The sequence below is a fragment of the Numida meleagris genome, chromosome Z (assembly GCF_002078875.1).
Source record: "Numida meleagris isolate 19003 breed g44 Domestic line chromosome Z, NumMel1.0, whole genome shotgun sequence".
Lineage (NCBI taxonomy): Eukaryota > Metazoa > Chordata > Aves > Galliformes > Numididae > Numida > Numida meleagris.
Genome location: NC_034438.1, coordinates 40,578,618 through 40,605,902, shown reverse-complemented (window position 1 = coordinate 40,605,902; position 27,285 = coordinate 40,578,618). Strand labels below are relative to the sequence as shown.

Sequence of the window (27,285 nt, the reverse complement as noted above, 5' to 3'; positions counted from 1 at the left end):
CTCCCGCCGCAGGGGGGCGCTGCGTGCAGCGGAGGGGTGCCTTGGGGCCGCCGCCGGACGTTGCCGCCGTTGCCTAGCGAGGCGCTGTCAACAGCGGGCAGAGCGGCCGCGGCAGCCGCAAGGGGAGTCGGCGGGCTGCCCTCCCCTGCCCTCCCCTGCCCTCCCCTGCCCTTCTCTCTTTTCCTTCGCTCGGCGTCCGAGTCGATGGTATCGCCGAGTTGCGGGGCGCCGCCCGGTTCTTCATTCGTGAGGGCTCCCGGAGGCGGCCGGTCCCGGGCTCAGCAGGTTTGGAGAGAGGCTGGGCCGCTCCCACAGCGCTGCCCGCCCGCTGCTTCCCAGCACCGCGGTGTTCGCGGTTTGACAGACAGCGCCTTCCGATGTTCGCTTGTTGTTAGGAAGTAGTACACAGGATCTCTGTCTTTCTTCCTCTCTCTCTCAGTGACTTGTTTTATTTACTTATTTTTTTTTTTTAGTATAACTTTAAAGGGGGGGAATGGCAGCTTTGTGCAGCTGTCCTTGCTGGGGATAAAAAGAGGGCCCTCAGATAAACAAAAGCAGGCATAGGCCAATGTGTGGCTTGGATCTGTGTGGAGTAAGTCATACAGTTACTCCTGGTTGCCCTGTCCTTTGTGGTATGAGGTCCGTTCCAATCCCAGCTTTGCCTGTTTGATTTCCTGCTGCTCAGATTAACAAAATGCAGCTTTTCTTCAGCCCCCAGATAGTTCCTCAGCTCCAAACTGAATGGGAGGGATTGTGGTGCAAAAGCACCTCCTTTTGCAACCACAGTAGACCATGACTCTAAAACTCATATGTAATTATTTTCAGGAAACACGAGTTTCATGTGCTTAGCAAATGAATTCTGCTAGGCAGAAGCTGGGCAAGCAGGAGGCTCTGCAAGTTTCCCTCGCTCCACAGGGCTGCTGAGAATTGACTTGAACCAAAAGCTGTGCTGAGGATCCAGCAATGCTTGATAGCTGCAAAGGCAAGTAATGTTCCCAGTGTTGTTCATTGATGCTTTTCCTTTTGTGCTCTGCAGTGCTGATGTGTTAAGAGTGAATGTGCAAGGGACAGTATCAGGAACCATACTTGCTAAAATATATAATTAATAAAAGTTAATTACATATAGGCGTAAAGAGGCAGATTAAAATCAGAGGAATGCTTTGTGTGTAGTAATTGGGTATGTCTGTCTATATCCCTGCCTTGCAGGCAGCACAACAGCCTGCTCTGCATTTCTCAGGCTATAAATGTGTGGCCCTTCTTAAGTGGAAGAGGGCTCTAAGGCGTATATGTATGTATACATATAACTTTAGGAGGAAAAGGGCTGGTTTGACTAATTCCTGTTGCCTATGCAGCAGGAATGTAGCAGTAGGAAAGTAAGATTCCTCGTAAGGATGTGCTTTATCAACAAGTTTGCAAACAGGGCTTTGCAATACTGTTGCTTCATATGTCTGTATTAAGTTCATGGAGAAAGTTGGGCAACTTTCAGGCTTAAGTCTGCTAGCTTAGAAACTAATAGTATTAAAATTAAGTTATGAGTTGATTTAACAGTTATTAATGTTGTTGCTTTTCTATCACAGTTACTTCTCAGCATTTAAAGGTGTTTTGTATTCATTAGGAAACTTTTTGGCTTTCTACCTCAGCAGGGAATTAATTCTTATTTATTGTATAACTCAGCATTTTTTTTTAGTTGCAGAAAATTGTGAATGAGATGAACACAGGAACCGTAACATTTCCTTTGACTACGTGAGCACCAAGTGGGGAGCACAGAGATGGAGGCTGGCATGGAGGAAATACCGGTTAAAGTTGCAGTAAGGATCAGACCTCTGCTTTCCAAGGAAGTACTTCATAACCACCAAGTGTGTGTGAGACTAGTTCCAAATACACAACAAATTATCATTGGAAAAGACCGTGCCTTCACTTTTGATTTCGTATTTGGCAAAAACTCAACCCAAGGGGAAGTTTACACAGCTTGCATTAAGCCTCTTCTACTGTCTTTAACCGAGGGATATAATGCTACAGTATTTGCATATGGACAGACAGGCTCTGGGAAAACTTACACTATTGGAGGTGGTCACATTGGTACGTTATAGAAAGTCTTGTTTTGTTTCATTTTTTTACTTGTGAACAATGTAGTTGTGCAAATTAAGTATTTAATGCATAGTGGATGGAGCTGGAGAATGAAGGGGTCATTAAAATGGGTATAGTACAAAAAAAAAGAAAACACAAAAATATCCAAAGTGTATGTAGCAGCTGAAATATTCTAAACACAAATTCTGCACATATTAAGCTATAAGAAAAGTAATTGAGTAAGAAACAATTTGTATTTTTTTGCATTTTAACATGCAACTTAATCTGTAACGACTTTCTGAAAACTACAACTACATGCAGTGCTTTAGAAATTCTCGGTACTTTTACTCCACTGAGAAAATATCTGCTTTAGGCAGTAATTTGCTTACTCTCTATTGGCTTCTTTTGAGAGCCTGGCAAAGGTACTAATTTCATGTTTAAGTTTCATAGAGTGAGTTCATAGAATCACAGGATGGTTTGGCTTGAAAGGGACATTAAAGTCCACCCAGTCCCACCCCCTGCCATGGGCAGGGCTGCCACCCACCAGATCAGGCTGCCCAGGGCCCCTTCCCACCTGGCCTTGAACATCTCCAGAGATGGGGCACCCACAGCTTCTCTGGACACCCTGTGCCAGGGCCTCACCACATTATGTGTAAAGAATTTGCTCCTAACATCTGACCTAAACCTCTCCTCTTTTACTTTAAAACCATTCCCCCTTGTCCTACCACTACACCCCCCAGCAGAGTCCTTCACTGTTTTTATTCTAGGCTCCCTCTGAGTATTGGAAAGCTGCTATAAGGCCTCTCTGAAGCCTTCTCTAGATTGAAGTTTCTGGAATAATTTAGAACTTAATTTAAAATTCTATTAATGGATGAAAACAAATATTCTGATCAACAGAAAAGCAAGTGTTTACATAAATCCTGGGGAACACTGAGCTCTTCAGATTACTTAATCCATGAAGTAGTAAATCTTTCAGACTTCTCATTAGCCTCAGTCTTTGTAATTTATGCAGCAGAATGACTACATCTTTCTTTGTATTTCAGCCTCAGTTGCAGAGGATGAAAAAGGCATAATCCCACGGGCTATTCAGGAATTATTTCAGCATATTTCTGAAAACCATAACATTGACTTCTGTGTGAAAGTATCTTACATAGAGGTCTACAAGGAAGAACTTCGTGATTTATTGGAGATGGAGACTTCTGTGAAAGATTTGCATATCCGAGAAGATGAAAAAGGGAATACAGGTAGGATTTTGGATCTAAAATGTGATAGACATGGTTTCAGTTGTGTGCCCAAATTATTCTTTCCCTCTTGAAAAGAGAGAAATTGCATCAGGTGCTAAGGTAGAAACACAGTTACTGCTTCTGCAGACTCTGCCTAGAAACACAATAGTGCCTGATTATTCAGTTGAATAAGTATTTTAAAATTAAGCCTTCTCACTTTAAGGTTATATTTGTTAAGCTACTTACACTGTAAATATCAGTGCCCGTTTCACTCTGAGATGAGAAGGACAAAGAATGGTAGCATCTGATATTTTTAGGAGTTAATTTCTGAAATTAACATTTATCCTATAGTTCTTATGTCTTCTGCAGGAAGATGCTGAAGAATCCTCTACAGAATCTTTTTAGTCTGAAACTGTGTAACTTTTCTGGTTTTTTTTCTCCTTTATTCTTTATATTCTCATTTTTGTATTCATTATAATAATATTAATACTCTTGCGTTGAACTGGAATGGCTTTCTTCTCTGTAGGTAAAAGAAGGCACTATGTGAACATGTAGTTAGTTCAAAGCTTAGTCTGCAAACAGTGTCATTATTTCAAAATGGTGCAGCAGTATTTTTTAAACTACTGCATCAGGACAGTTTGAGTCAGCTTTAGTTGATCATGTACCTGCTATGGTATTTTCCATCCTTCACTAGAACAAAGGAAAAAAAATAAGCTGGCAGGGACACTTATTACCGCTTCTACATTATAAGATTACTCAAACTGTAGATACTTCTCTAAAAGGCCCAACTACCTGATCTGTACAGCGTGGAATCTAATGTCAGCTGGGAATCATTTCTGCTACAAACTTTTTTACTTTCTTTTTTTTTTTTTAACTCACAAAGTAACCTTCGAGCTATTTGCTCACTGCAAGTTGCATACGGCTATGTGTGAATGCCTGAAGGTGTGTTGTGTTTAGGATATTGTTACAAATGCTATGACACAATACACCCACAGTTAAGTTTCTGTAGGCTTCAGATGTGCTGTCCTTCATGGTTTCCACATATTATTTTCTTTAGCTATGTGCTATGACCTTATAATAATGCAGGCTTGTACATTTCTCTGATTTGTGTTTATTGATTGGCTACTCATGATTGCCGTAAACTGTTGCTGAAAATAATTTAATTCTTTGGTTTTGTGTTTAAGTAATTGTTGGTGCTAAGGAGTTCCAAGTAGAATGTGCCGATGAAGTAATGAGCCTGTTGGAAAGTGGCAATGCAGCTCGTCACACAGGCACGACACAAATGAATGAGCACTCTAGTCGATCTCATGCCATTTTTACTATCAGTATTTGTCAGAAACAATCTGCAGAGTCTCAGAAAAATACTGATGTTCCACAGGATCCATCTTGGAAATCAGTCAGGATGATTGCTTCAAAGTTCCATTTTGTGGATTTGGCAGGATCAGAGAGAGTGACAAAGACTGGAAATACTGGTGAACGGTTCAAAGAATCAATTCAGATCAATAGTGGTTTGCTGGCCTTGGGAAATGTCATCAGTGCTCTTGGAGACCCAAAAAGGAAAAGTGTGCATATTCCATACAGGGACGCTAAAATCACTCGTATTCTGAAAGACTCCCTAGGAGGAAATGCCAAGACTGTCATGATAACATGTATAAGTCCATCCTCATCGGACTTTGATGAATCTTTAAATTCACTCAAATATGCCAACAGAGCCAAAAACATTAGAAATAAACCAGTTGTAAATTACAACCCTGATCAAGACCGGATTGATGAAATGGAACTTGAGATCAGATTGCTCCGAGAAGCTTTGCAGAACCAGCAAGTCAGTAATCAGTGTTCACATGACTTAAATCAAGAAAGAATTCGAATCAGTTTGCTAGAAGAGCAGCTCACCCAGCTTCAAGTTCAGTGCTTCAGTTATAGAAACTGCATAGATGAAGCCTTCCCATTCCTGCTTGACTTGAATGATGATGTTAGCTTAAAAAAAAGTCAGCGGGACAGGTTGCAGAGTTGGATCACCATGGTGCAAGAAGTAAGGAAAGAAGCTTTCACCATGCAGCAAGCTGACACTAGGACTGGGACCAGCCAAGAACCTCATCATGTCACTGTCCTTCAGCTAAAGCGGGAGCTCAAGAAATGCCAGGTATTTAAGCTGATTATTTCAGTAACTATGAAATGTCTGCTAAAACTTGAATTTAATTTTGAAAGGTGTAAAACCATTGAACCTTAATTACACCTTACCTGTATTTAATTTTGACTGTATATTCCCAATTTATTTATGTAATCCTCCGGAGCACAGTTTTATTTTAATGGATAACTGAATGGACTGTCATCTGCATCCTGATAGAGCTAGGTAAAGTAATACTATATTTTGGCCAATCAGTTTTAAGATAATGCTATGAGGTTGGGTCATTTTATCTGTTAGATTCTTGGTTTTAGCTATGATAGTTTTAGTTGTCATGTAAGCCCAGAAATTGTCTAAATAATTCTGATCGATGGGCCTGTCAGAAGCATTGCAAACATAATGCAGACATTTTGACAAATACCTTTGTACTTAAAGATAACACTTGGGCTACATTTTGTAACTTATATCTAATACTACTTGATACTATGTATGTAGTATACTAGTATAGCTAGTACATTTAGCTGGTATTATTAAATCATTTCCTAACATTCAGCAATCTTCTTAACAAGAACTCCTCCCTTTCAGTTTCATTATTAGGCCTTTAGTTTACTGAGTTTCTGAACAACTTCGAGGTTTCCCTTTCTCATCATTTTCTTACACTTGCTGCTATCCAGTTCTTGCTTTTAGGTGATGTCGTAGTTCTTTACAGTTTTCTGTCTGAACTGAGAATTCGAAAGCAAGATGAGGGATTTTTAGCGTGCAGATCCTGTTGCACTGGTAACTCTGAATAGTTCTTTGTCAGCAGCTGATAGCTCCAGGTGATGACTTACAGGAGAAGAGCTTTAAGCCTTCTCAAACATGATAGTGTCTCCTCACAGAACTGACAAACGACCAAACAAAAAAAATATGTTAGCATCCCCATATACATACACAAAGTGTGTATTTTGGATGTACTGAGTTAAAATGTTAACTATGAATAATAAAACATTTTAAATGATACAGATATGAGGAGTACAATAAATAGAGCCTCAACTGAAAATTAATTTTGTGACTTAAAATACCTGTACACTAGTTTGAAACTGAGTTAAGTTCTAAGGTGAATTCTTTTTGAACAGATCAGAAAAGCTGATTTGAGTCAGAATCATGGAATCATACAATCACAAAGGTTGGAAAAGACCTACAAGATCATCCAGTCCAACCATCCGCCCATCACTGATAGTTCTCACTAAACCATGTCCCTCAACACAATGTCTAAACGTTTCTTGAACACCTCCATGCATGATGACACCACCACCTCCCTGGGCAGCCCATTCCAGCGCCTGACCACTCTTTCAGAAAAGTAGTATTTCCTAATGTCCAGCCTAAATCTCCCCTGGCGCAACTTGAGGCCATTCCCCCTTGTCCTGTCACTAGTTACAAGAGAGAAGAGGCCGACCCCCAGCTCACTACAAGCTCCCTTCAGGTAGTTATAGAGAGCGATAAGGTCTCCCCTGAGCCTCCTCTTCTTCAGACTGAACAATTCCAGCTTCCTCAGCTACTCCTCATCAGGCCTGTGCTCCAGAACCCTCACCAGCTTCGTTGCCATCCTTTGAACACGCTCCAGGGCCTCAATGTCTTTCTTGCAGTGAGGGGTGCAAAACTGGATACAGTACTCGAGGTGCGGCCTCACCAGGGATGAGTACAGAGGGACAATGACTTCCCTACTCCTACTGGCAACACTAGTTCTGATAGAAGCCAGGATGCCATTGGCCTTCTTGGCCACCTGCACACACTGCTGGCTCATGCTCAGCCGAGCATCGACAAATATCCCCCAGGTCCGTTCCCTCCACACAACCTTCCAGCCACTCTGCCCCAACCCTGTAGTGTTACCTGGGATTGTTGTGGCCAAAGTGCAGGACCCGGCACTTGGTCTTGTTGAACCTCATCCCATTGGCTTCAGCCCAGAGATCCAGCCTGTCCAGATCTCTCTGTAGGGCCTTTCTACCCCTAGGCAGGTCGACACTTCCTGCCAGGTTGGTGTCGTCTGCAAACTTACTGAGGGTGCTCTCAATGCCCTCATCCAGGTCATCAATAAAGATATTGAAGAGGACAGGCCCCAGCACCAACCCCTGGGGAACACCACTCATGACCGGTCGCCAGATGGATTTAACTCCATTCACCACCACTCTCTGGTCCTAGCCCTCCAGCCAGTTCTTCACCCAGCAAAGAGTGTACCTGTCCAAGCCATGGCTGCCAGCTTCTCCAGGAGAATACCATGGGAGACGGTGTTGAAAGCTTTCCTGAAGTCTAGGTAGACAACATCAACACCCTTTCCCTCATCCACCAGGCGGGTCGCTAGATCATAGGAGACCAGGTTGGTCAAGCAGGACCTGCCCTTCTCAAACCCATGCAGGCTAGGGGAGAGTCTGTCTCATAGAAGGAGACAGTGCCCCAAGAAGTTAGAATTTTATAAAATCAACACACACAGTTTTCACACTGAATTCTGGTAAGCCTGTAGATTGTTGTCTGCCAGTTGCATATGCAAATTCTGTCTTTTCTTGGCTCCCATCATTCTAACTTACAGCTGTTTTATTTCTTCTGTAGCTTTTTTCAAACTTCTGATTCCCAGGTTCAAAACAGTGTAAGAGCTGGGTTGAAACTGAAAGGTACACAGGTAAGCATGCCACCTGCAGCTTAGAGGAGATGGTTAGAGTGAAGCTAAAATAAACAGTAAAGACTCTTGACTAGGGCTTCCCTGTGGACCATCTGATTTAGTTGCAAATAGTCGACCTATTCTTGTGTGTGCAAACGTATTTCTCTGCTAACAGGTGTGATTGCCTGGATAATGCTGTCTTGCACAAAACAAAAGTATTGTTGTAGCCTTAGGTAATAATCGAACTCACACCCAACCTTGCACTCACACCTACTCCATCAGTGGGACTGGGGAAGAGAAAATAGCAAAAAACAGGAATAAGGCAGCTTGACATAAGAACAGGAAGATTGCTTACGAAACAGACAAGAAAATTATAATTTATTGAAAATAAACATTTAATTACTCATTTGGGATGGGAATTAAAGAATATTTTTTTCTCTTTTTCCTTCTGCATGTGGCCTTTGCTATTCTTTCACTGAAGTGCTTCAGTGTTAAACAGAACAACAACAAAATAACACACACACAAAAAAAACCCCAAACAAAACAACCCTGCAAGTTTTCCTCCACTTCATTTTCTATCCCACCATCCTTTGGAGGAGGGGGAGTGAGAAAGCAGTCACATGGTATCGTCAGTGTTAAACCACAACAGTTACTTACTTTTCTATCATTTCATCCTTCCCCACTCTTACTATGCTAGCATCTGCATAATCTTTATTGCTACCTGTTATTTTCCCCTCTTCTTCTGTAGCTGTCTCAGCTCTGAATAATGATGGAGCACCACTGTCAGACAGGATACACTTGTCAGCTAAGTTTAGTAGAAATGTTTGTATTGGCACATGTACTTCGGAAAAAGTTCCGTCTTCTACAGAGACGTCAGGTTCTTGAGTACTTACATAAAAAAGCTCTTCAAAAGAGTTGTCTTTTTGTGGAAGAAAGATAAGCTAGTTTTGCAGAAGTATCCAGTTTTAGAATGGTGAGATATGTTTTCATACGTTCCCATTAGTTTCTTCAAGTTTTCTGGTAGACGATCTACATTAGAAGTCTCCTTCAACTGGTATTGAATTATTTACTCATAAAAACATGTGAAGGAATATTCTTATAGTTTCTTTAATCTGTAGGCAATTATCTGAGTATAAAAATGAGGAGGGCCATCTTTATTTTTTTCATTTGAGAAGCATATTAATCTTATGACTGATGCTGAGATTTTGTGGCCACATCTCACTGCACGCTGAAAAAAATAGTTGGATTTAAATAGCCACTTCATAATATAGTTGGATTATTGGTGCATTATTTCCTTTGGGAAGAAGAAATTTGTCAGAAGAAAATCAGTAGATAAGAAGCACATGTGAAGAAATAACTGGTATAAAAACACTCTCCTGAGGTGAACAGCTTTTTCACCAGAGGGCCATGATATTATAACCAGAGGGATCTTGTCAGCCGTTCTGCAGAAAAGGAACTGGGGCTCCTGTTGGATACATATGAACATGAGCCAGCTGTGCAACCATGTTGCTAAGAAAGCCAATGGTATTCTTGCCTGCACTGCCAGCATGTCAAGAGAAGTGATCCTTCTTGATGGAGTACTGTGTTTAGTTGTGGCTGCAAGCCATGTCTTGGAGTGCACTGAACACAGCATAACCAGCTGGTCAAAAGAGTTGATTCTCTTGCTACATCTAGTGTTCATATTCACTGTGAATATTGTATGCAGTTCTGGGCCTCATAATCTAAAAAGGATGTTAAGGTCCTTGCAAGCATCTAGAGGAGGGCAAAACAGCTGGTAACAGGGCTGGGAGACGTGTCCTGTGATGACTGAGAGCAGAGGGCTGTCCAGTCTGGAGGAGGCCAAGAGGTGACCACCCTGCACTCCGCAGCTCCCTGAAGAGGGGAAGCATGGGGAGGTGCCGGGCTCTGCTCCTGGAAACCAGTGGCAGAATGTGGCAACAGAACAAAGCTGTGGAAAGGATGGCCCATACTGGACATTAGGAAACATTTCTGTACTGTGAAGGTGGTCAAACACTGTCACAGGATTCCTAAAGAGATGGCTTCTGCCCTATGGAGCAGAATTCAAGAGGCATTTGGATAAGTCCCTCAATAATATGCTTTAACTGTTGGTTAGCCCTGTAGTGATCAGGCAGTTGGACTACGTCATTGAAGCTCCCTTCCAAATGAACTGTTCTGTTTTATTCTGTTCTATTCATTTTCTCTTCTGTTCAATTCTGGGGCCACAAGTACAAGAGAGACATGGAGCTACTGGAAGGAGTCCGATGTAGGAGCACAAAGGTGGTAAAAGGACTGGAACACCTCTTCTTTGAGGAGAGGCTGGGAGAGATGGGACTTTTCAGCCTAGAAAAGAGGAGGCTTAAGGGGATCTCATCAATGTCTACCTGAAGAAAAGGTGCAAAGAACATAAAGCCAGGTTCCTTTCAGTGGTGCCCGATGCCAGGACAAGAGGCAGTGGGCACAAACTGGAGCATGGGACATTCCCTCTGAACACCAAGAAGCACTTCTGCACTGTGCTGGTGGCAGAGCACTGGCACAAGATGTGTAGAAGAGTTGTGGAGTCTTCTTGGAGATCTTCAAAAACTGCCTTAATGTGGCTTAACTGGGCTTCCTACTCTGGGGGTCTCTGCTTGGGCAGAGTCACTGGACCAGATGGACTCCAGAGGTCTCTGCCAACCTTATTCATTCTGTGATGCTGTGATTAGAGAAATTCCTATACATACATCAAAACTTTGCAGTTCTAATCACATCTTTGAACAAAAAATGAATATGCATATATTTTTCATTTTCCAGTGTCAAGAATAACAATGTTCACTTTTTCTGAGCTGAACTTTCCTTTTTATTATCCAGCAGGCTTTAGTCATGGATGAAGAAGTATTTAGCCAGAAGAATCATGAACTAATGATTCTGCAGAATCGGATAAAGGCATTAGTACAGGAAAATGAAGAACACCTGGAATCTTTAAAGAAGGCTGAAGAAACACAAAGATTACAGGTATTTTTTCCTCTGGTACATATTACATGTATCCATATTGATCCATCTTTCCATTTTGTGAACGAATTATTCTTTCAAGACAAACCCTTCAGGATATTTTGGGTGCATATATATCTACCAATCTTATGAGCATTTTGTTTGAATCAGAGCTGTATACCTTAATGAGGCAAGTCATCTAGTGGATGAAACCCAATATTGTGATTCCTAAAGTTTGTACAGCCTAGCTGTGCCACAGCCTTTCTATACAACCTTACATTAATCATTTACTTTCTCTGTGCTTCTTAAAACATACCACATACATCTCTCTCCAGATGTGTATTGCTGATAAATTGTTTCAGGACAATTAATAAATTAGGTTTTGAAAGACATTCAAAAATTCTTTAGAATATGAAAAAGACTTATGAAGTACCTACTGAATGCTTTAATTGAAAGGTTGTATAGAAACATATTTTGTTATGTCTTTAAGCGTCAGGGTAGAGTATCATTGCCTTTTTACTTTGTAAGACAGAATTTCATCCATATTCTCTGAGTTTGCTATTCTAGAAAACTGTGTAACGTAGTAGAAACACTGCTTTCCTCTTTGTCTCTCTTGACCTTACTTGCTAGAGAAATTGTAATGGTTAGGAAGTTTAGAGCATTTCAAGATCTAGGAGACCATAAATAGAATATTTGATATTCTCCTAGCGTTGCCTGTCATGTGGATGATAGATCTGACTTTTTGAAAGGGAATAATATAAACATGTCTAGTTAGTACTCTTCTCCTTATTCTTTTTCTCCTTTTTTCTCTTTGCTGATGGCTTGGGGGGAGTCAATTAATGGACGGTAAGGATACTAATCATCATCTTTTTCTACCCTCTGTTGTTCTTTTCTGTTCTCTCGTCTCTGAATGGGTTTGTTTGTTTGTTTTTTTAACCCACTCAACACAGTGTCAGTGTATTACACCAAGGCAGTGCTTATAATATTAATTCTCGATTATACAAGATAGAATTTATAAATAGAAACAACTGCCCTTTAGGCAAAAGATCACAACTGGTTCAGTACTAGAGACAAGAGAGACACTTGAGAACTCCCAGCCACAAGTTTTGTGTACTTAAACCACTAAGTTGATGTTTTTATTTAAAAACATACAAAAAACAATGTTATAATTAAAAGCAAAAGCTTGTGGCAAATGGTTTAAAGTTGTATTTACAGGAACATGCATTTTAGTGATACATGATAGAGTAAGAACTAAATGTATTGCGTAGTAAATGTTTATACACATATGTATTTATGTAATGTGATGTGCTGTGAGGATATAAGGGTAGCAGGGATAAAGGATCTTAAAAGGGTTAAAAAAACAACAACAAAAACCTGTTAGGTGGAATTGGCCTTTACTTCTTCCAGAATCATAAAATGTGTGGTATTCATATGTACATTCTATTTTTTATGACACAAGAATATTATGTAATGTATTTCAAGGTCAACTTGTAGAGTATCGTCTGTGTACGTGGAAAGAACTTGCAGTCTAAGACAATTAGATATAAAGGATAATAAAAAAAATACATGATTCAATGTAGAAGAATGCATATTTTTGGTTAACTGTCACCAGATGTTCTTCAGAATCCCTGTTTTTGGTAGGCCAGATTTTAGAGGTATTCTAAAAGGAATAAAGGGAGTTGAAAATCAATATGATCTTGGCCTTATTGGCTGAATTAGTTCAGTGAAGATAAGTAACTTTGAACAATGTACAGATACTGCTGCAGGAAAGGCAGATAAGTAAGTTTTTCAAACTAGCGTTACCAAATATTTGAGGCTGAGTGGGAAAGAATGAAGTATTTGGTACAAGGTCTTCTGGGGTTATGTATGTTTTTGTTCATTAATACAAATAATCCTTAAAGTAAGACTGCTTGAAGAGGAGGCCTGTGCACATTTAATTATTTAAACTTAAACCATAAGTTTCTTTTGAGCATGTTTCTTGAATTACCATTTTATTTCTTCATAAACACATAAATAAAGCAAGCAGGGACTAATAAGTATGTCATCTACTTCTCACTAGATGACTAGATAAGCTAACATAACCTACCTAGGATAGGTCCTTCTGAACAAAAATGTCTCTAACAGTATTTACTGGAGTTTGAGAGGAGGTAAGGTGAATGATATGCCAGATAATTTTCAGCTTGTTGCAGAATATGCCTATGCACTGCAGGAGAATTCAAGGTCGGTGAACGATTTACAGGATTCTTGACCTTAGTAATGAATTTTGAGAAGTTGAGTATGATGTAGACCTGATGATCAGCAACAGTTCAACAGTTTTTCTTTTCTTTGTTGTTGTTTGTTTGCTTTTATTTTCTGAGAATGAGAAAATGGTGGAACAACAAATCCTTATTGATCAGCTAAAAGAAAAATTAGAGAAGTTTACAGCTGTGAAAACGCTGGACATCGCAAGTGCTTGTGAAGATGAGCCTGCTGTTTTGGCATCTGCAGGGAGGCCATACAGTGTCCCGCTTACAAAGAGTCTGCTGCAATCACTTCACCCACCTTCAGGGACAGAGACCCGAAAGGTAATATCTGCCTAAATGTTACTTTTTTTTAACAGTTATAGTTCAATGGCTAGATTAGACATAATAAAATAACAGTCAGCTGTGGTTCAGTTTCCCATTGTGAAGTCTCTGAACAACTACTTTTAATGTTGTTGATTGTATGCCACAGTTGCCCAAAATGTATGGGCTTGCATTTAGAGTCACGGAATGGCTAGGGTTGAAAGGGACCTACAAATATCACCTAGTCCAATCTCTCTGCCATTGGCAGGGACATCTTTCAGAACAGCACGTTGTTCAGAGCCCATCTAAACTGATTTTGAACACTTTCAAAATTTATCAGAGTGATAAACCTGTAGTCTTTTCTGATCTTTTCCTGGGATTTTTGAGGCTTCATATATGAAACATAACCAAAACTGAATGATTACGATACATCGAATATTTGGGGCAATTAGTTGGCATCACCACCTTCTTCTGCACTTACAGCAATTTTTCTAAATGCTTAAAGAACCTTCTGTTACAAAGGAATTCAGAAACATTATTGAAAATATCTGTAATCTTGCTTACAAGCTCAGGCAGTTAGAGACTGCCAAAATGAAATATTATTGGAATATCAGTAAAGAGTTACTAAATTATTACAAGTATTTCTTGGGTGGTTTTTGGCAGGTATATACCAGTCCCCCTGCCTTCTACCTGGCTCGGATGATGGCGGGATTCCGTGCTCGCAGCCAGATGATACTGAGCTGCATTGAAGATCAAGATGAAGTTCTTTGCTGCCACCTCTCTGATCAGAGCGATGGAGAGGAAGAAAACACACATAGTAAAAAGAAAACATCATTTAAGTAATTGTTTTGTTCTTTATTTTTTGTTACAGACCTCTATATAGCAAATGTAATGCTACTGCCTAATCCTACTATAATGTGTGGCCATCTTTGAAACTACTTAAAGTAAACTTCTGGGATGAGCTGGGCATATTACAAAGATTAGTTTAAGAAATATATATTTTTTAATGTAATAAAGATTGCATGATCCTTGTTTTGGTGCCAGAATCTGCCAAGAATATCTAGAGAGGGAACAGGAAAGTACAAATGCTTATGTGAGCTTTCTCAGTTTGGTATTCTCTTTTAAGATTGGGTACTTACCATGAATCTAAAAGAAAAAAAATCCTTTATGTTTGAAATGCAGCGTGTTTTCTGTTCTTCCTTAGGCACTCAATAAACCGCACATGGACACAAAAACAAGCTTCTCTGTGCTTTCCCTTTGAGCTAAGTGACATGAAATATCAAGTAGAAAATTCCAGTTTGTCCAACAAATCTGCACTACAGAAAGACACACTCGCAGGTAAAATGGAAGTTATTTGAGTAAATCAAATCAGGTATTATAATATTGTAACATGCAAAATTGTCATGTTTAATTATTTTTCCCATAAAATATCTGTCTGATGCAAAAACTTTTTGTTATAGCTCAACATAAACTTATTTTGAGATTTCTTTTTCTTTATGAAACTGACATCTGTCACCTTAAAGCCTGAATAATTCTCAACAGCCAGAAAGTGCTTCACATATCAAAGAGCTATTTAGATACAAATCTCTAGTCCTCATTCAAGGAAAGGAAATGGATGGTGTTATTTTAGCAGAGATGCACTGAAAAGGTTTAAATACTTATTTTACTTCCCAGTCAGGGTCTTGAAATGCTAATGCATCCAATTGTTTCTTTCTCTGTTTAGAACTATGGCTAGGAAAAGGCTATTTGCACTGTTCTTTCCATTTGGTTCTTTCATTTCATATACTAGATGCCTGCGCATACAGTATTCCAAAGCACTCTCTTTTTGAAAATGTGTGTTCCATTTCTTCCTTCATGTCCACGTTCCTTTGTTTATTTCAAGGTGAAGAGATTGACAGCCTCCAGAAAAGCCATGTTTTTAACATGCAGAAGTTAAAGAATTCAGAGTTGAGACTCACTGAGGCCCAGCAGAAAATAAGAGAACTTGCACTTAATATCAAAATGAAAGAGGAACTTATTAAGGAATTGGTAAGAACGGGTAAGTGGCTACTGATGGACAAATTGAAAGGAAGACATTCAGAAATAAACAAGAGAAAAGATGAAAAACTTCTTACGTCCTGTATGTCATAGTTTTTATGTAATTTTCCTATGCAAGAATACTTCTGGTACATTGAAAATTTGTAACTTACATAAATTACTTGCTATGACTGCATTGGAGGCTGTAAATTTTTATTATGGCCCACTCTGCTATGATATGCAGATCTGTTTGTTGAATATTTTTTGTGCTTTGCTGCTTATTCAGTTTATCCACCAATAATGGAACTTCTCATGTGTGCTCAGAGTTACTGAGCTCTTTGTGGACATGTATTTGTAACATGGTGTCTGGGATAGGACAGAAGACATGACACTGTGCTGGGAATGCCAGCATTCCCAGCACAGCAGTGGAGAAGCAGGAGTCAGAAGTGGAAAAGGTTAGTGTCCCTGTTAGCTTATATCATTAAGCTTCTCTCCTGGTGTGTATGTATATATACATATATATATCTATATACGCCTGCCAGAAACTAGCATTATGATGACTCTAAGGGTCTCTCCTTACTCCTTTTAATCACACTCTTCTCCTGTGTATAAATTCTCTCAAGGCTGTCTTTTGGCATTCAGAAAGCTTCTGTACCCCCAAAAAATTGTACCGTGAGAACAACTGCCTGAACAGGAAAAATCAGAGGGCAGAATTAGAATCCAAACTTGTTTACTGATTACCAAGTTGGAAGTTGAGTCATAAATAAACTGCATAATCTTCTGGGGAAAAGAAAAATAATAATCTATGAAATACAGGGTAGATGTTTTGTCAAAGATTGAAATAGGCAGAACTTTATTTGGCACTCAAATGGTGCTTTATTTGGTTTATTTATATTATTAATATTTATTATTTATTTTATCATATTATTAATATTTATTTGGTGACATCAGATGACTCATGAAGAATTCAGATTTAAGACTCCTTCGTTTATCTCTGTCTCAGAATTATAAAGGAATTGTTTGGTTAGAATTGGAAAATGTCTCAGAAATTTCCAGTTTAACCAGAATGAAGTAAGTAATGATTAACTACATGTTTAAGTAATAAATTGCAACTGATTATCTTGCTGTTTTTAAACTGTTTGGATATGGTGTCTTTAAGGTAAGGATGCACAGTCTGTAAGCAGGCAGTATGCTTTGAAGATTTCAAAACTGGAGCAAGAATCTGAGCAGGCCAAAATAGAACTGGCTGAAACACAAAAGCAGCTTCAGGAGCTGGAGAGTAAGGAGCTGAGAGACATTCCTGAGAAAGCCAGGTTACAAAAAGAGTTCCGGAAGAAGATGGATGCAGCTAAGTTGAAAGTGCAGGTATTTTTAATAATGACCATTAGGATTTGCAAGTGCTTGCTTAAATATCACCTTCAAAATCTTAACTTTCTGTGAAGCTCAAACCAGCCTTATACAGTTCATGCTAGTTGGACTGAAGTGGACAATGAGAATGTTAATAGTATTATACTTAACTCTACTTAACAAATATGTAGTTGGATACATTCCCGGTAAAAAGAATTGGATGGTATTAAATACTTGTACATGATTTTTGTAACATCACACAAGAACGTATACAAGTAGATTACTTCAAGTTTATTAGCTGCTGTTAATAAAATTGCTGTTTTCTGGAAATAGTGTGTAAATTCTATCCTTAAGCAAGTCACCATGATGGTTTGTGATTATGTGTTTGTAGTACCAGGTTCAATACCTGCTAATAACTAAGTTTAAGTTCTCTTGTGGGCCAGCTTAAGCACTCTATGCCTCTTGGTCCTAGAATGGTGGGCCAAATAAGCACTGCACATAAAATGCTAACAGGCTTATTGACCTGAGTTCAGGACCAGAATCTTGGTAAACCTTCATATCTCTGTACATTATTCTGAGCTGTTGCTTCTGGAGGAGTTCACTACCTTCACTGTGTTATCAAGTATGAACTGTATCTGTTCCTTTTCATGCTGCTTCAGTTAGTTCTGCCTTTGCTGATTTTACCAGAAGGCTTAGAAACCACAGAAATAATGAGTGATAACTGTGGTAAAATTTAGTAAGTCTTGCTGACTGTCCGAACTCAGTGAAATAAAAAATAAACCTGAGTCATATTACAGTTTTAAGTTTTCTTGCTACTAAGATGAAATTTGCCATGAACATTCAGGCCTTACAGAAAAAGAAGCAAGACACTAAGAAACTGGCTTCGTTATCTAACCAAAGTGAAAAACGAGCAACAGAACTTGAGCAGAACGTCATTCAGATGAAGCATCAGCAGACCTTGCTAGAGAAAAGACTGCATGAGGAGAGTGAAAAGAAGAAGCAACTAGAAACAGAGATTCAGCGAGACCAGCAACAAATTAAAGTAGGACTCTTTCTGTTTCTGTGTAACAAAGAGTGAGATCAGCCAATTTTGCCTCTATTTTCCCCAAAACAATGCAGTATACTACCAGATTTTACATAGTTCTATGTAATCACTTCATTGACAAATTCACTGAAGAAACTGTGTATAAATATTTTAACAAATCTTCAATTCACCTTTTCCTTCAGCTTTTTAAATAAATGTTATTATGTGATGTCTAGCCTTGAGTTGCAGTTTTACATGTAAATTTAGGGTTGATATTTCTGCTTACATACTTGTGTAGATTCTGCCATAAAATGTGTTTAAAAACAGGCTGACTGAGGCAGGAAGAAATTTTTTGTGCTTCTTTTTGTTGTTGTTGTTTGCTTTGTTTTTATTTGTTTGTTTATAGGAACTACAACTTAAGATGGAGGAACAACAGAAGATTCTTAAACTTAAAGATAAAGAGATTGCTGCATTTAAAAAGAAGAATAATAACTCTGCAGGACCTTCACAGAAGTCAGAGGTAGCTAATATTCTCTAAATCTGTATGGGTACTGAAAAGGGAAAAAAAGTCTTTATTCATCCCTAGTCATTCTGGTAGAATAGTAGGTGTCCTGTGCAACAGTGCTACCTGCATTATTTCAGATCTGGACACTGGGACATGAGAATTTTGTGAATTATCAAAAGTCTTTAAGGATGAAAATAAATAATAAAAATGTTGAATGAAAGTAACCTTTTAGACTTAATAGCATTATAACTACTGATAGGCTATTACTTCAGAAGAAACTTCTCTGAGCAGGATCAGAACTCTCATTTTTTTCTGTCTCTCAGCATTTTAGTTTCTTCACTTAATGCCTTTCCGCAAATAATTGGTCCTCGGGACAACTATAACAGAGTGAAGAAGGGCTAGCTGAATTCTCATGGTACCTTCCAAACCTAGTTGCTCTCTTTAAATATAGGGCACCTTTTTATATATCTGATCACAGAATTGTAAAATTCTGACCCAAGAGGTCCTCATTAATGCTATCTGTATCTCTATTTTAATTTATTAAATTATTTATTTAATTTATTGCAGAAATTAGAAGAGCAAAAGAAATGGCTGGACGAAGAAATGGAAAGAATTCTCCAACAGCACCGACAATTAGCAGAACTAGAAGAAGATTTAAAGAAAAGAGAAGCCATTGTAGCCAAAAAAGAAGCATTGTTGCAAGAAAAAAACCACCTAGAAATCAAGAAACTAAGATCTAGCCAGGTAATTTAAGAAAAAAACATGAAACTCATCACAGCTATAGTGCTGACTGAACGACTATAGAAGGAGGGCAGCCAGATAACAGGAGAGGTTTAAGCCATATGACTTGAGCTTCTTGCACTGTCATTAAGCTATGGTGTGGCTTGAGCAGAGCAACATTTTCAATGTGAATAATACAGAACAATCACTTTTTTTTCACATTTTGTCCCCAGATTCCAACAAAAATACAAAAAATTAAATACTGGAATACTGTTATTGCAGATCATTAAGTAATGATATCTGAACATGACTTCATCTTTCTGCAAACCAGAGAACGTGGCAGAGAAATATTTCACATTATTTATCAGTAGCAAAAGAAACAGAAATTTAAGTATCAGTATCAAACTCATTTAATCTATGTAGAAAACTGCATGTTGAGTGGTTTTGTTTCCTTTCTTCTTCTAAGTAAATTTTATGATAGCTGTCTACTCAGTCTGAATGAGGTCCCATTGCAGGAAGCAAGCAAGTCTTCCACTGCGGAAAGTGACTCATATTTGTTTCTTCTGGAAGGACTATCTCAATTTTATACCTACTGTTTCTGGGTATTTTTTAGGCTTTAAATAAAGATAGTATGAAATTGTCTTCTCGCTTAAGTATGCTGGACCAGGAATTGTGTGATAAAAGTATGCAGCTTCAGGGTGGCACTACTGAAGACAGGACAGACATTCTGGAAAAAATCCACGTTCTTCAGAAGGAAAGAGATCAGCTGCTGACAAGAAGAAATAGTGTGGATGAGAAACTGAAAGAGGGTAAAGTGTTGTCAGCTGAAGTAAGTAAGCACCCCTGAAATAAATATATAGGTTTTAGGCAGTAATAAAACATTCATGTCATGGCCTAAGTTTCCCAACAGTAGGTAAGCTAGAACCACGGAACTGAAGTTGGGTATTTTTGTTAATAGCAGTGATAAAATACTGCTATATAGTGCTACCGTCGCATATGCAAGTTAATAAAGTTTACATTCAGAGAGACTTTAGCTAGTGCCTTGATAAATGGCACTACCCTAAGGATTATACAATTAGAAGCAATGGAACTGGACGTACATCAGTTTATCTTAAGCTATTATAAAGTCAGGATATAGACAAAGTAAAGTATTCCAATTGTGATATTCCCTGATTCTTTAAAAAGGAATTTGTGAAAAAGCAAACTTCACCTGAAGGCCTCCATATAATCACAGTGAAAATAAGCCTTATTGTGTGGATGTTCCACACTAGAGTTGATTGGTATAATTAAGTTGAAGATATAGCTTACATTTATATAAAATGTATGGATTTGCTTTATGTCTTGAGAAGCAGTGTGGGCCCGTGGATTAGCTGATAATGTGCTAAAGAGAACCCTACTCATCTCACTCCACGGAATCTTCTGCAGTGCTTCAGGCCATTCAATTCTACCCCTTCCTTGAATAGGTTATAGTCACAAAACTCCTTACTGATCTGATTCATTCATGAATCTGACAGAAAACTAGTGCAACCAAAAAAAAAAAAATTAGTAGAAGTCAGACTGTAAAGAGGGAGAATGAAGGGAGGATAAAACTTACGATTTTGTGGTGATGAACCAATTGTTTGAATTCTTTGTTCTGGAACGCAGAAGGAAAAACACAGAAGTTCTAGATCTGTATTCTTCCTCTTATTTTTCCCATTCCATTCTCTCTACTGCTACTACTAGTTTGCCTTGCTCTTAAATTTAGTTTCACATTTGAGAATGAAGTTAATGACTTATGTATACAAAGATTAAATTTGTACTTTTTAAGGAGATCTAACTCCACGTTTCTCTGCAGGAGGAACATATCCTTTTCCAGTTGGAAGAAGGAATTGAAGCCCTGGAGGCTGCTATTGATTACAAGAATGAAAGTATTCAGAGTCGACAGCACTTGTTTAGATCTTCTTCTCAAATCCTTTCACAGAGCGAGGATAACATAATTGGAAAACTAGTTTCCTTATCTGCTGCTGAGCTCAGAGCTATCCTCTTCAGATATTTTAACAAGGTATGCTTTGGCTAGTGAATAATATTTTATCCAATTATCTGTTACTGTTCAGGCTAATGAAATGAATGCTGTCAAGTAGCAAAAATCATTTTAACAAGCTTTTCATGAAAGTCTGCTTAGGTTGCATACATTTGTTGTTAGGTATTCTGAATCTTTACATTAACGTAAATAGGATGCTTGTGTGTTAACTTTGTATATCTTGTTTTGAGGTCACCAGATTAAAAGGTCCTGAAAATATGGAAATTTTCTTGCTCCTTCCCACTGTTCTGTACTGCCAACTTTTCAAGCAGCAATATGCTTAAATATTGGTGTCATATTAAAATTGTTCCCACCTGTAGGCTTCATAAAGTTCGAGCTAGTTTTGGGGTGGATGTTTTTTTTCCAAATTCAGTATTAAATCTCTGCAAATACCATGTTGTTTGCAGCCACATGCTAAAGAATCAGACATTTGGAAACAAAATGGAATACACTAGGATATCGTGTGTCTTTGTGACATCGGGTGAACCTTAGGTTTTTTTGTGAAGTTGTCTGTGGGTGGTAACACAAGCTGGAAGTTTTCCAGAAGGAGGAAATCACTGTTATATCTGTTTAAATTCTGCACAGAGCATTAAAAAATCCACTAGTCCATGTGATCAAAATGTGCTGAGCTTGTTTCTGAAGAATGATCCTGTAGCAGCAGGCAAATCTGTTTCCAGTACAAGTTCACAGCTCATGGATACTGTTGCTTTTGCATGCACTAAGCTGTTAAGCAGAACTGTAAAAGCTTTTACTAAAATGGTTAGATAAATGTATTTATTTCTTAGATTGTTGGCCTGCGTGAGGCTGAACGTAAGTTACAACTGCAGACTGAAGAACAGGAAATGAAGGTCACAGACCAGGAAAACATAATACGTGAATTAGAATCTGCACTTGAACACATCAAGCTGCAGTGTGACAGGCAGCTGACCCTACAACACAAAGAACATGAGAAAAAACTACAATTGATCCTGCATCATTTCAAAGGTGTGTGTTTGTTTGTTTGTTTTCAAAGAGGGATGGTACAGCAAGCATTATCTTTAGCCACTGTTGAGAAATTGAAAATTGAGAACTTGAAAAAAAAACAACTATCTGAGGTACAAGGATACATTTTGGCAATTAGTTTTCTGGTATTGTGTAGGATTCTGATGAACGGACACAAGGTGCCTGCATAAAAGAAAAAACAGTATTTTTAAAAAACTATCAGAATTGTCATATTTTCATATTGAATTTGTTTATATTGGAAAGTTGAAAGTCCCACCAATCTTTATCTTCTAAATACTCCTATTAAAATTCACAAATGAGGTTTTGATCATACGTCATGCTAGTTTACATGTACACACTGAAAGGAATGTATCAGCAAGATACAGGACAGTCTGTCTAGCTGGGCATCTTGATTTTTGGCACAGAGGAGTAGGTGCTTCATTCTGAAACTTATTTTATTGGTCCTAGAACAAGATGGTGAAGGTATTGCAGAAACCTTGAAAGAGTACGAAGTGAAAGTCCAGCAACTGGAAAAGGAGTTATTTTTCTACAAGAAAACTAGCAGAGAGCTGAAGAAGAAATTGAAGAGCCTCCTTGGAGAGTCATCCCACCAAATACTTACACCCACTAAATGTAAGTATATTATCTTAAAGCGCTTTTGCAGTTGCCGTAGACCACCTGAGGGGTAGTGAACACACAATGTGACACAAAAACTGTATTTTTACTGCACTAACTGTTCTCCAGGAACGAACTATATCTCCCTCAGTTTCAAAGGAGAGACAACATTGGCTTGTAACTTCAGCAGTGGTATATCAATCAGCATTCTACATTCTTGTTCAGTTTCCTCTGAATTCTAGCATAATTTCAGCAGTTAATAGTCTCAAACTGTTGTGATTAAGAAAATGGTATTTTACTGTCTGAATGACTGTGAATGACATGGTAATTAACAGCTTTGTAGTATGCCACACTTCAGATGTCAGTATTTTAAAACCTTAATTAACTTAATTTTGCTGCTAGCACTGAAATTCACAGAAGTTACTTACTGAGAGATTGTCCGTGAGGAGCTCCATGCTTTTAGTTAGTTACTGAAAGTAACTTAATAAAGTACTCTTTATTAAGGCTAAAAGACATTTGTAGTAAAAAGATAACCTTTCTAATGTGATTCTGTGCTTTGTCCAAAATATATTAAAAAAAAAAAATGGAGACTACCAATAACACTGCTTGAGAGGATGAGAAAATAGATTCAATTTAGATATTTCACACCTCGGTACCACCAACACCTCACATGCACAATGCAGCCTTCTTAGCTCTTCGTTTCTTCATAAAGCTCTGTATGACTGATTCATCCTCTCAGCTGATGCTTCTGTTTCTTTCCACTTGAGATAATGGTATGTCTTCTAACACATAGATCTTGATCACATATGTTGCTCCTGGGATCAGCCCCCAAGGCAGGATAAGCCAACAGGTTATTTACTCTGAAGTACACTGTGATGGTGTGAACATGAATATTCCAGAGGTTGGAATGTAATTGAGCATGAGAAAGATCTTTCTATGTTTAGTACACAAAAAACCATGTAGTTCTGGACATGTTTCACTGAGGGGAAACATACATCCTAGCCAAATTGTAGCAATGTGCAAAAGGGAAAGGAAGATCCCTTTGAATTTCCAACTTTTTCAATTACATATGTTTGCAACATTTGTAAGGATTGATCTGTATTTCTTTTATAATTACTTTCAGTTACTTTTCATATGAATACATTTTGAGGCATAATACATGTAATAAAAAAAATGTTGGTGAGCTTTAAAAATAATAAAAAACCTCCATGTACCTTAAAATTACATTTGCAGAATATATTTTGTATGTTCGACTAGTGTAATTGCAGACTGCTTTTGAAAACACAAATAATTTTGTATTTGACTGTCATGGTTGAGTTGTTTTAAGATTGCCTACATTGCAAGTTAGAATCATGAAGTATTGTATTACAAGCACTGAGTCAGGGGAAAGTAATGGAGTGAGAGGAGAGCAATTCCCTCTGACATTTCTGTAGATGATGAGCTTTTTAACAGAAAGCACCTGATGAGGTTTAACAAGAGCAAGTGTAGCGTCTTGCTCCTGGGGAGGAATAACTGCATGCATCAGTACAGGTTGGGGGATGACCTGCTGGAGATAAGCTCTGCAGAGAAGGACCTGGGTGTTCTGGTAGACAACAGGTTGGCCATGAGCCAACAGTGTGCCCTTATGGCCAAGAAGGCCAGTGGTATCCTGGGATGCATTAAAAAGAGCAGGCCATGGCCAGCCTCTACTCTGCACTGGTGGGGCCACATTTAGGAAACTTTGTCCAGTTCTGGGCTCCCCAGTTCAAAAAAGACAGGGATCTCCTAGAAGGAGTCCAGTGGAGGGCCACAAAGACGATAAGGGGCCTGGAGCATCTCCTGTATGAGAAAAGACTGAATAACCTGGGTCTGTTCAGCCTAGGGAAGAGAAGTGGGGATCTTATCAGTGCTTATAGATACTTGAAGTTAGGTGGGAGGCAAGTACATGAGGCCAGGTTATTCTCAGTGATGTGTAATGATAGCACAAGGAGCAATGGCCTAAAAGCTGAACATAGGAAATTCCATACAAACATGCAGAATAACTTATTTATGGTAAGAGTGACGGAGCACTGGAACAGGTTGCCCAGCGAGGTTGTGGAGTCTCCTTCTATGGAGATATTCAAGACCCATCTGGATGCCTGCCTGTGTGACCTGTTGTAGGGTACCTGCTTTAGCAGGAGGATTGGACTCAATGATTTCTTGAGGTCCCTTCCACCCTTGCAATTCAGTGATTCTGTGACAAAAAGTGAGATTAATGTGACTTTTGATGACCATCACACTACAGGTTGCTCATGGTGTAAAACCATACCAGCTCACTAACGTTTCCTGATGTCAGGTACTCAGAAGAGTTGAACTTTTGCTTATGTATCTCCTGATCCATTTTGGTTTTAGATAACAGTGCTGGTGACAAGGCATCCAGGCAAGATGAAGCAGAAGTTGCTTCTGAAGAATTCAGGTTGAAAACCAATACTCAAGCTGGAAAAATAAAAGAAGCAGAGAGAACAAATATTCTAAGAGCACAGCAGAATTCACACAAGCTTGAAGAAGACATATCAGAATTTGGATGCAACAAAGAGTGTTTGTCAAGCATTACTGATGACAGACTAGGAGAAGATGAAGCTCAGCCTTTGAAGTCTCATTCTCATCTACCTTCTGTCATCCAGAAAAGAGAGACTGCAACACAGTTTCAAGGAGTAACCCCTGTAAAACTATCTCGGCGAGAGCTACGTCATATCCCTCCCTCTGAACTATCTTTGAGGCGCTCAAGCCTTGGAGCTGGTGTCAGTTTTATTGCTCCAGATTCCATTGAAATGGACAAAAAGTAGTATCATGAAGACATAGTTACTCCTTATTGAATTTTTAATAGCTGTTGCTTCTGAAGCAATTCTGTTCATCATCTTTGTTGATGATCTTGTTACATAGCAGCCATGGATAAATGAGTATATCTGCTTTTGTTCTTCTGGCTGGCAGGTGATGTTCACACAGTTTCAGTGCATCTTAGATTTTAACTAACATGGTACCTATGGGTGTATCATTCAAAGTCCTTTGAAACGATACGATTTTAGGTTTTTTTCCCACTGATTTGTAAAATAAAGAAAACAGTTTTTCAAAAATTGCACTGTGAAGTGCACTGTATTTGTGTAATTTAGGTTTCCTAGAGCAAAATTTTACTCTCTTGGGACAGAAACAATAGCAATTTGGAATAGAAAATTTATTTCAAGATACAGGTAGAAGATACAATTTCCAGAATTGTACCCAGTATTGATAATGACCGACTTCCGTATACTTCTTTCTAAATACATTTAATGCAAACCATGCCTGAAATCAAATTTGATGCCTCAAGATAAATTTGTTATTTGAAAGGAACGTGAAAGACTTTTTAAAATGATATTTAATTACCATTATTTAAAAGTCCTATCATATGAGCTAGAAGTTTTATTTCCCCCCACCAAAAATAAATCTTATTTGCAAAATAGTTGTTATAGCCTATTCATGAAATTAAGAGGACTGCCTATTTCATACTATGGCTTTGTTTGTTGTGCCTTTTAAACAGTTGAGTTTTGGGAACCTCAACATGCGGCATTTATTTTTGTACTACTAGAGTAGGAACAAAAGAAACAAAAACAAAAGAGGACCAAATTCAGCATCTTCTAGGAAAGCTAGATGGACAAATACAGTATTTTCTTTGTTCTTATTACTCATGTCCTTTCATTTAGAACACAGAGATATTATTCTTTGGATTTCTTATCTGCTTCAGAGCAAGGACTAAACAAATCCTTTGGTTTATTGTTGGTAGTCAGTTCAGGATGAAAAGCAAACCTTTTTTGGGCTCTGCTCACTGGGAAGTATATGCTTAACAGCTGCACGAACTTGAAGGCAGACAACAGAAGATCCACAATTAAATGAATTTAACACTTCAATCCATAACTCTCTCCTGCATTAAAAAAAAGGCACTTTTGAAAGTAAGGTTAGTTTTATTTCAGCAGTGGACTTCAAGTGGTCATGTTTGAACTGCTGTGGATTATTAGACATGTTTAGTAAAAGAATTTTTACTCTGCTGTTGTCTGGGTATGTTGTTGTGTATAGCAGATGTGGCTACAGATAAGAAAGAGCTGCATTTTTCCATGCTGCAAGCAAAGAACAAACTTGTCTGCATCACAGAGATGTTGTTAACAACATGATAAATGGACCTATTGTCGTATGGCACATTTAAAATTTTATGAGTAGACTGCAAAACATTATATTCTAATCAGTTAGATAAACCATTTAACAAGTCAAATGATTGTATCATTCACAGTTATAATTATTTTCTCCTGTTCAGCTCAAGTGTGAGATACGGACTGAGGTCTTTTTTTGTTTGATTGTTTTTTACTTTCATGGACGTAACATCAGAATCTTACTAATGTTCAGTTAAATATTAGTGTATATTCCACTCCATGTTTGTAGCCAAAAAGCAATAAAAAAAGTAAATACAGTTTAAAA

The 27,285-nt window shown here is 38.4% G+C and overlaps 1 protein-coding gene across 4 annotated transcripts; it reads left to right on the top strand.

The window, feature by feature from the left end:
* Positions 87-27,285, top strand: KIF27 (kinesin family member 27). Of its 4 annotated transcripts, none has more exons than XM_021379390.1 (19): positions 87-285; positions 826-982; positions 1,688-2,079; positions 3,111-3,311; positions 4,475-5,433; positions 10,898-11,038; positions 13,372-13,578; positions 14,221-14,396; positions 14,762-14,895; positions 15,440-15,595; positions 16,733-16,938; positions 17,765-17,962; positions 18,351-18,464; positions 19,017-19,193; positions 19,783-19,998; positions 21,004-21,210; positions 22,014-22,212; positions 22,678-22,842; positions 25,195-27,285. In XM_021379390.1, exons 3-19 carry the CDS (start codon positions 1,770-1,772, stop codon positions 25,626-25,628), a joined length of 4,200 nt encoding a protein of 1,399 aa, XP_021235065.1. In that variant the 5' UTR covers positions 87-285; positions 826-982; positions 1,688-1,769; the 3' UTR covers positions 25,629-27,285. The 4 variants fall into 4 exon arrangements, with proteins under 4 accessions (XP_021235065.1, XP_021235064.1, XP_021235068.1 ...); XM_021379389.1 differs by having other exon boundaries at positions 10,895-11,038; XM_021379393.1 differs by lacking the exons at positions 87-285; positions 826-982 and having other exon boundaries at positions 1,686-1,808; positions 4,669-5,433; positions 10,895-11,038.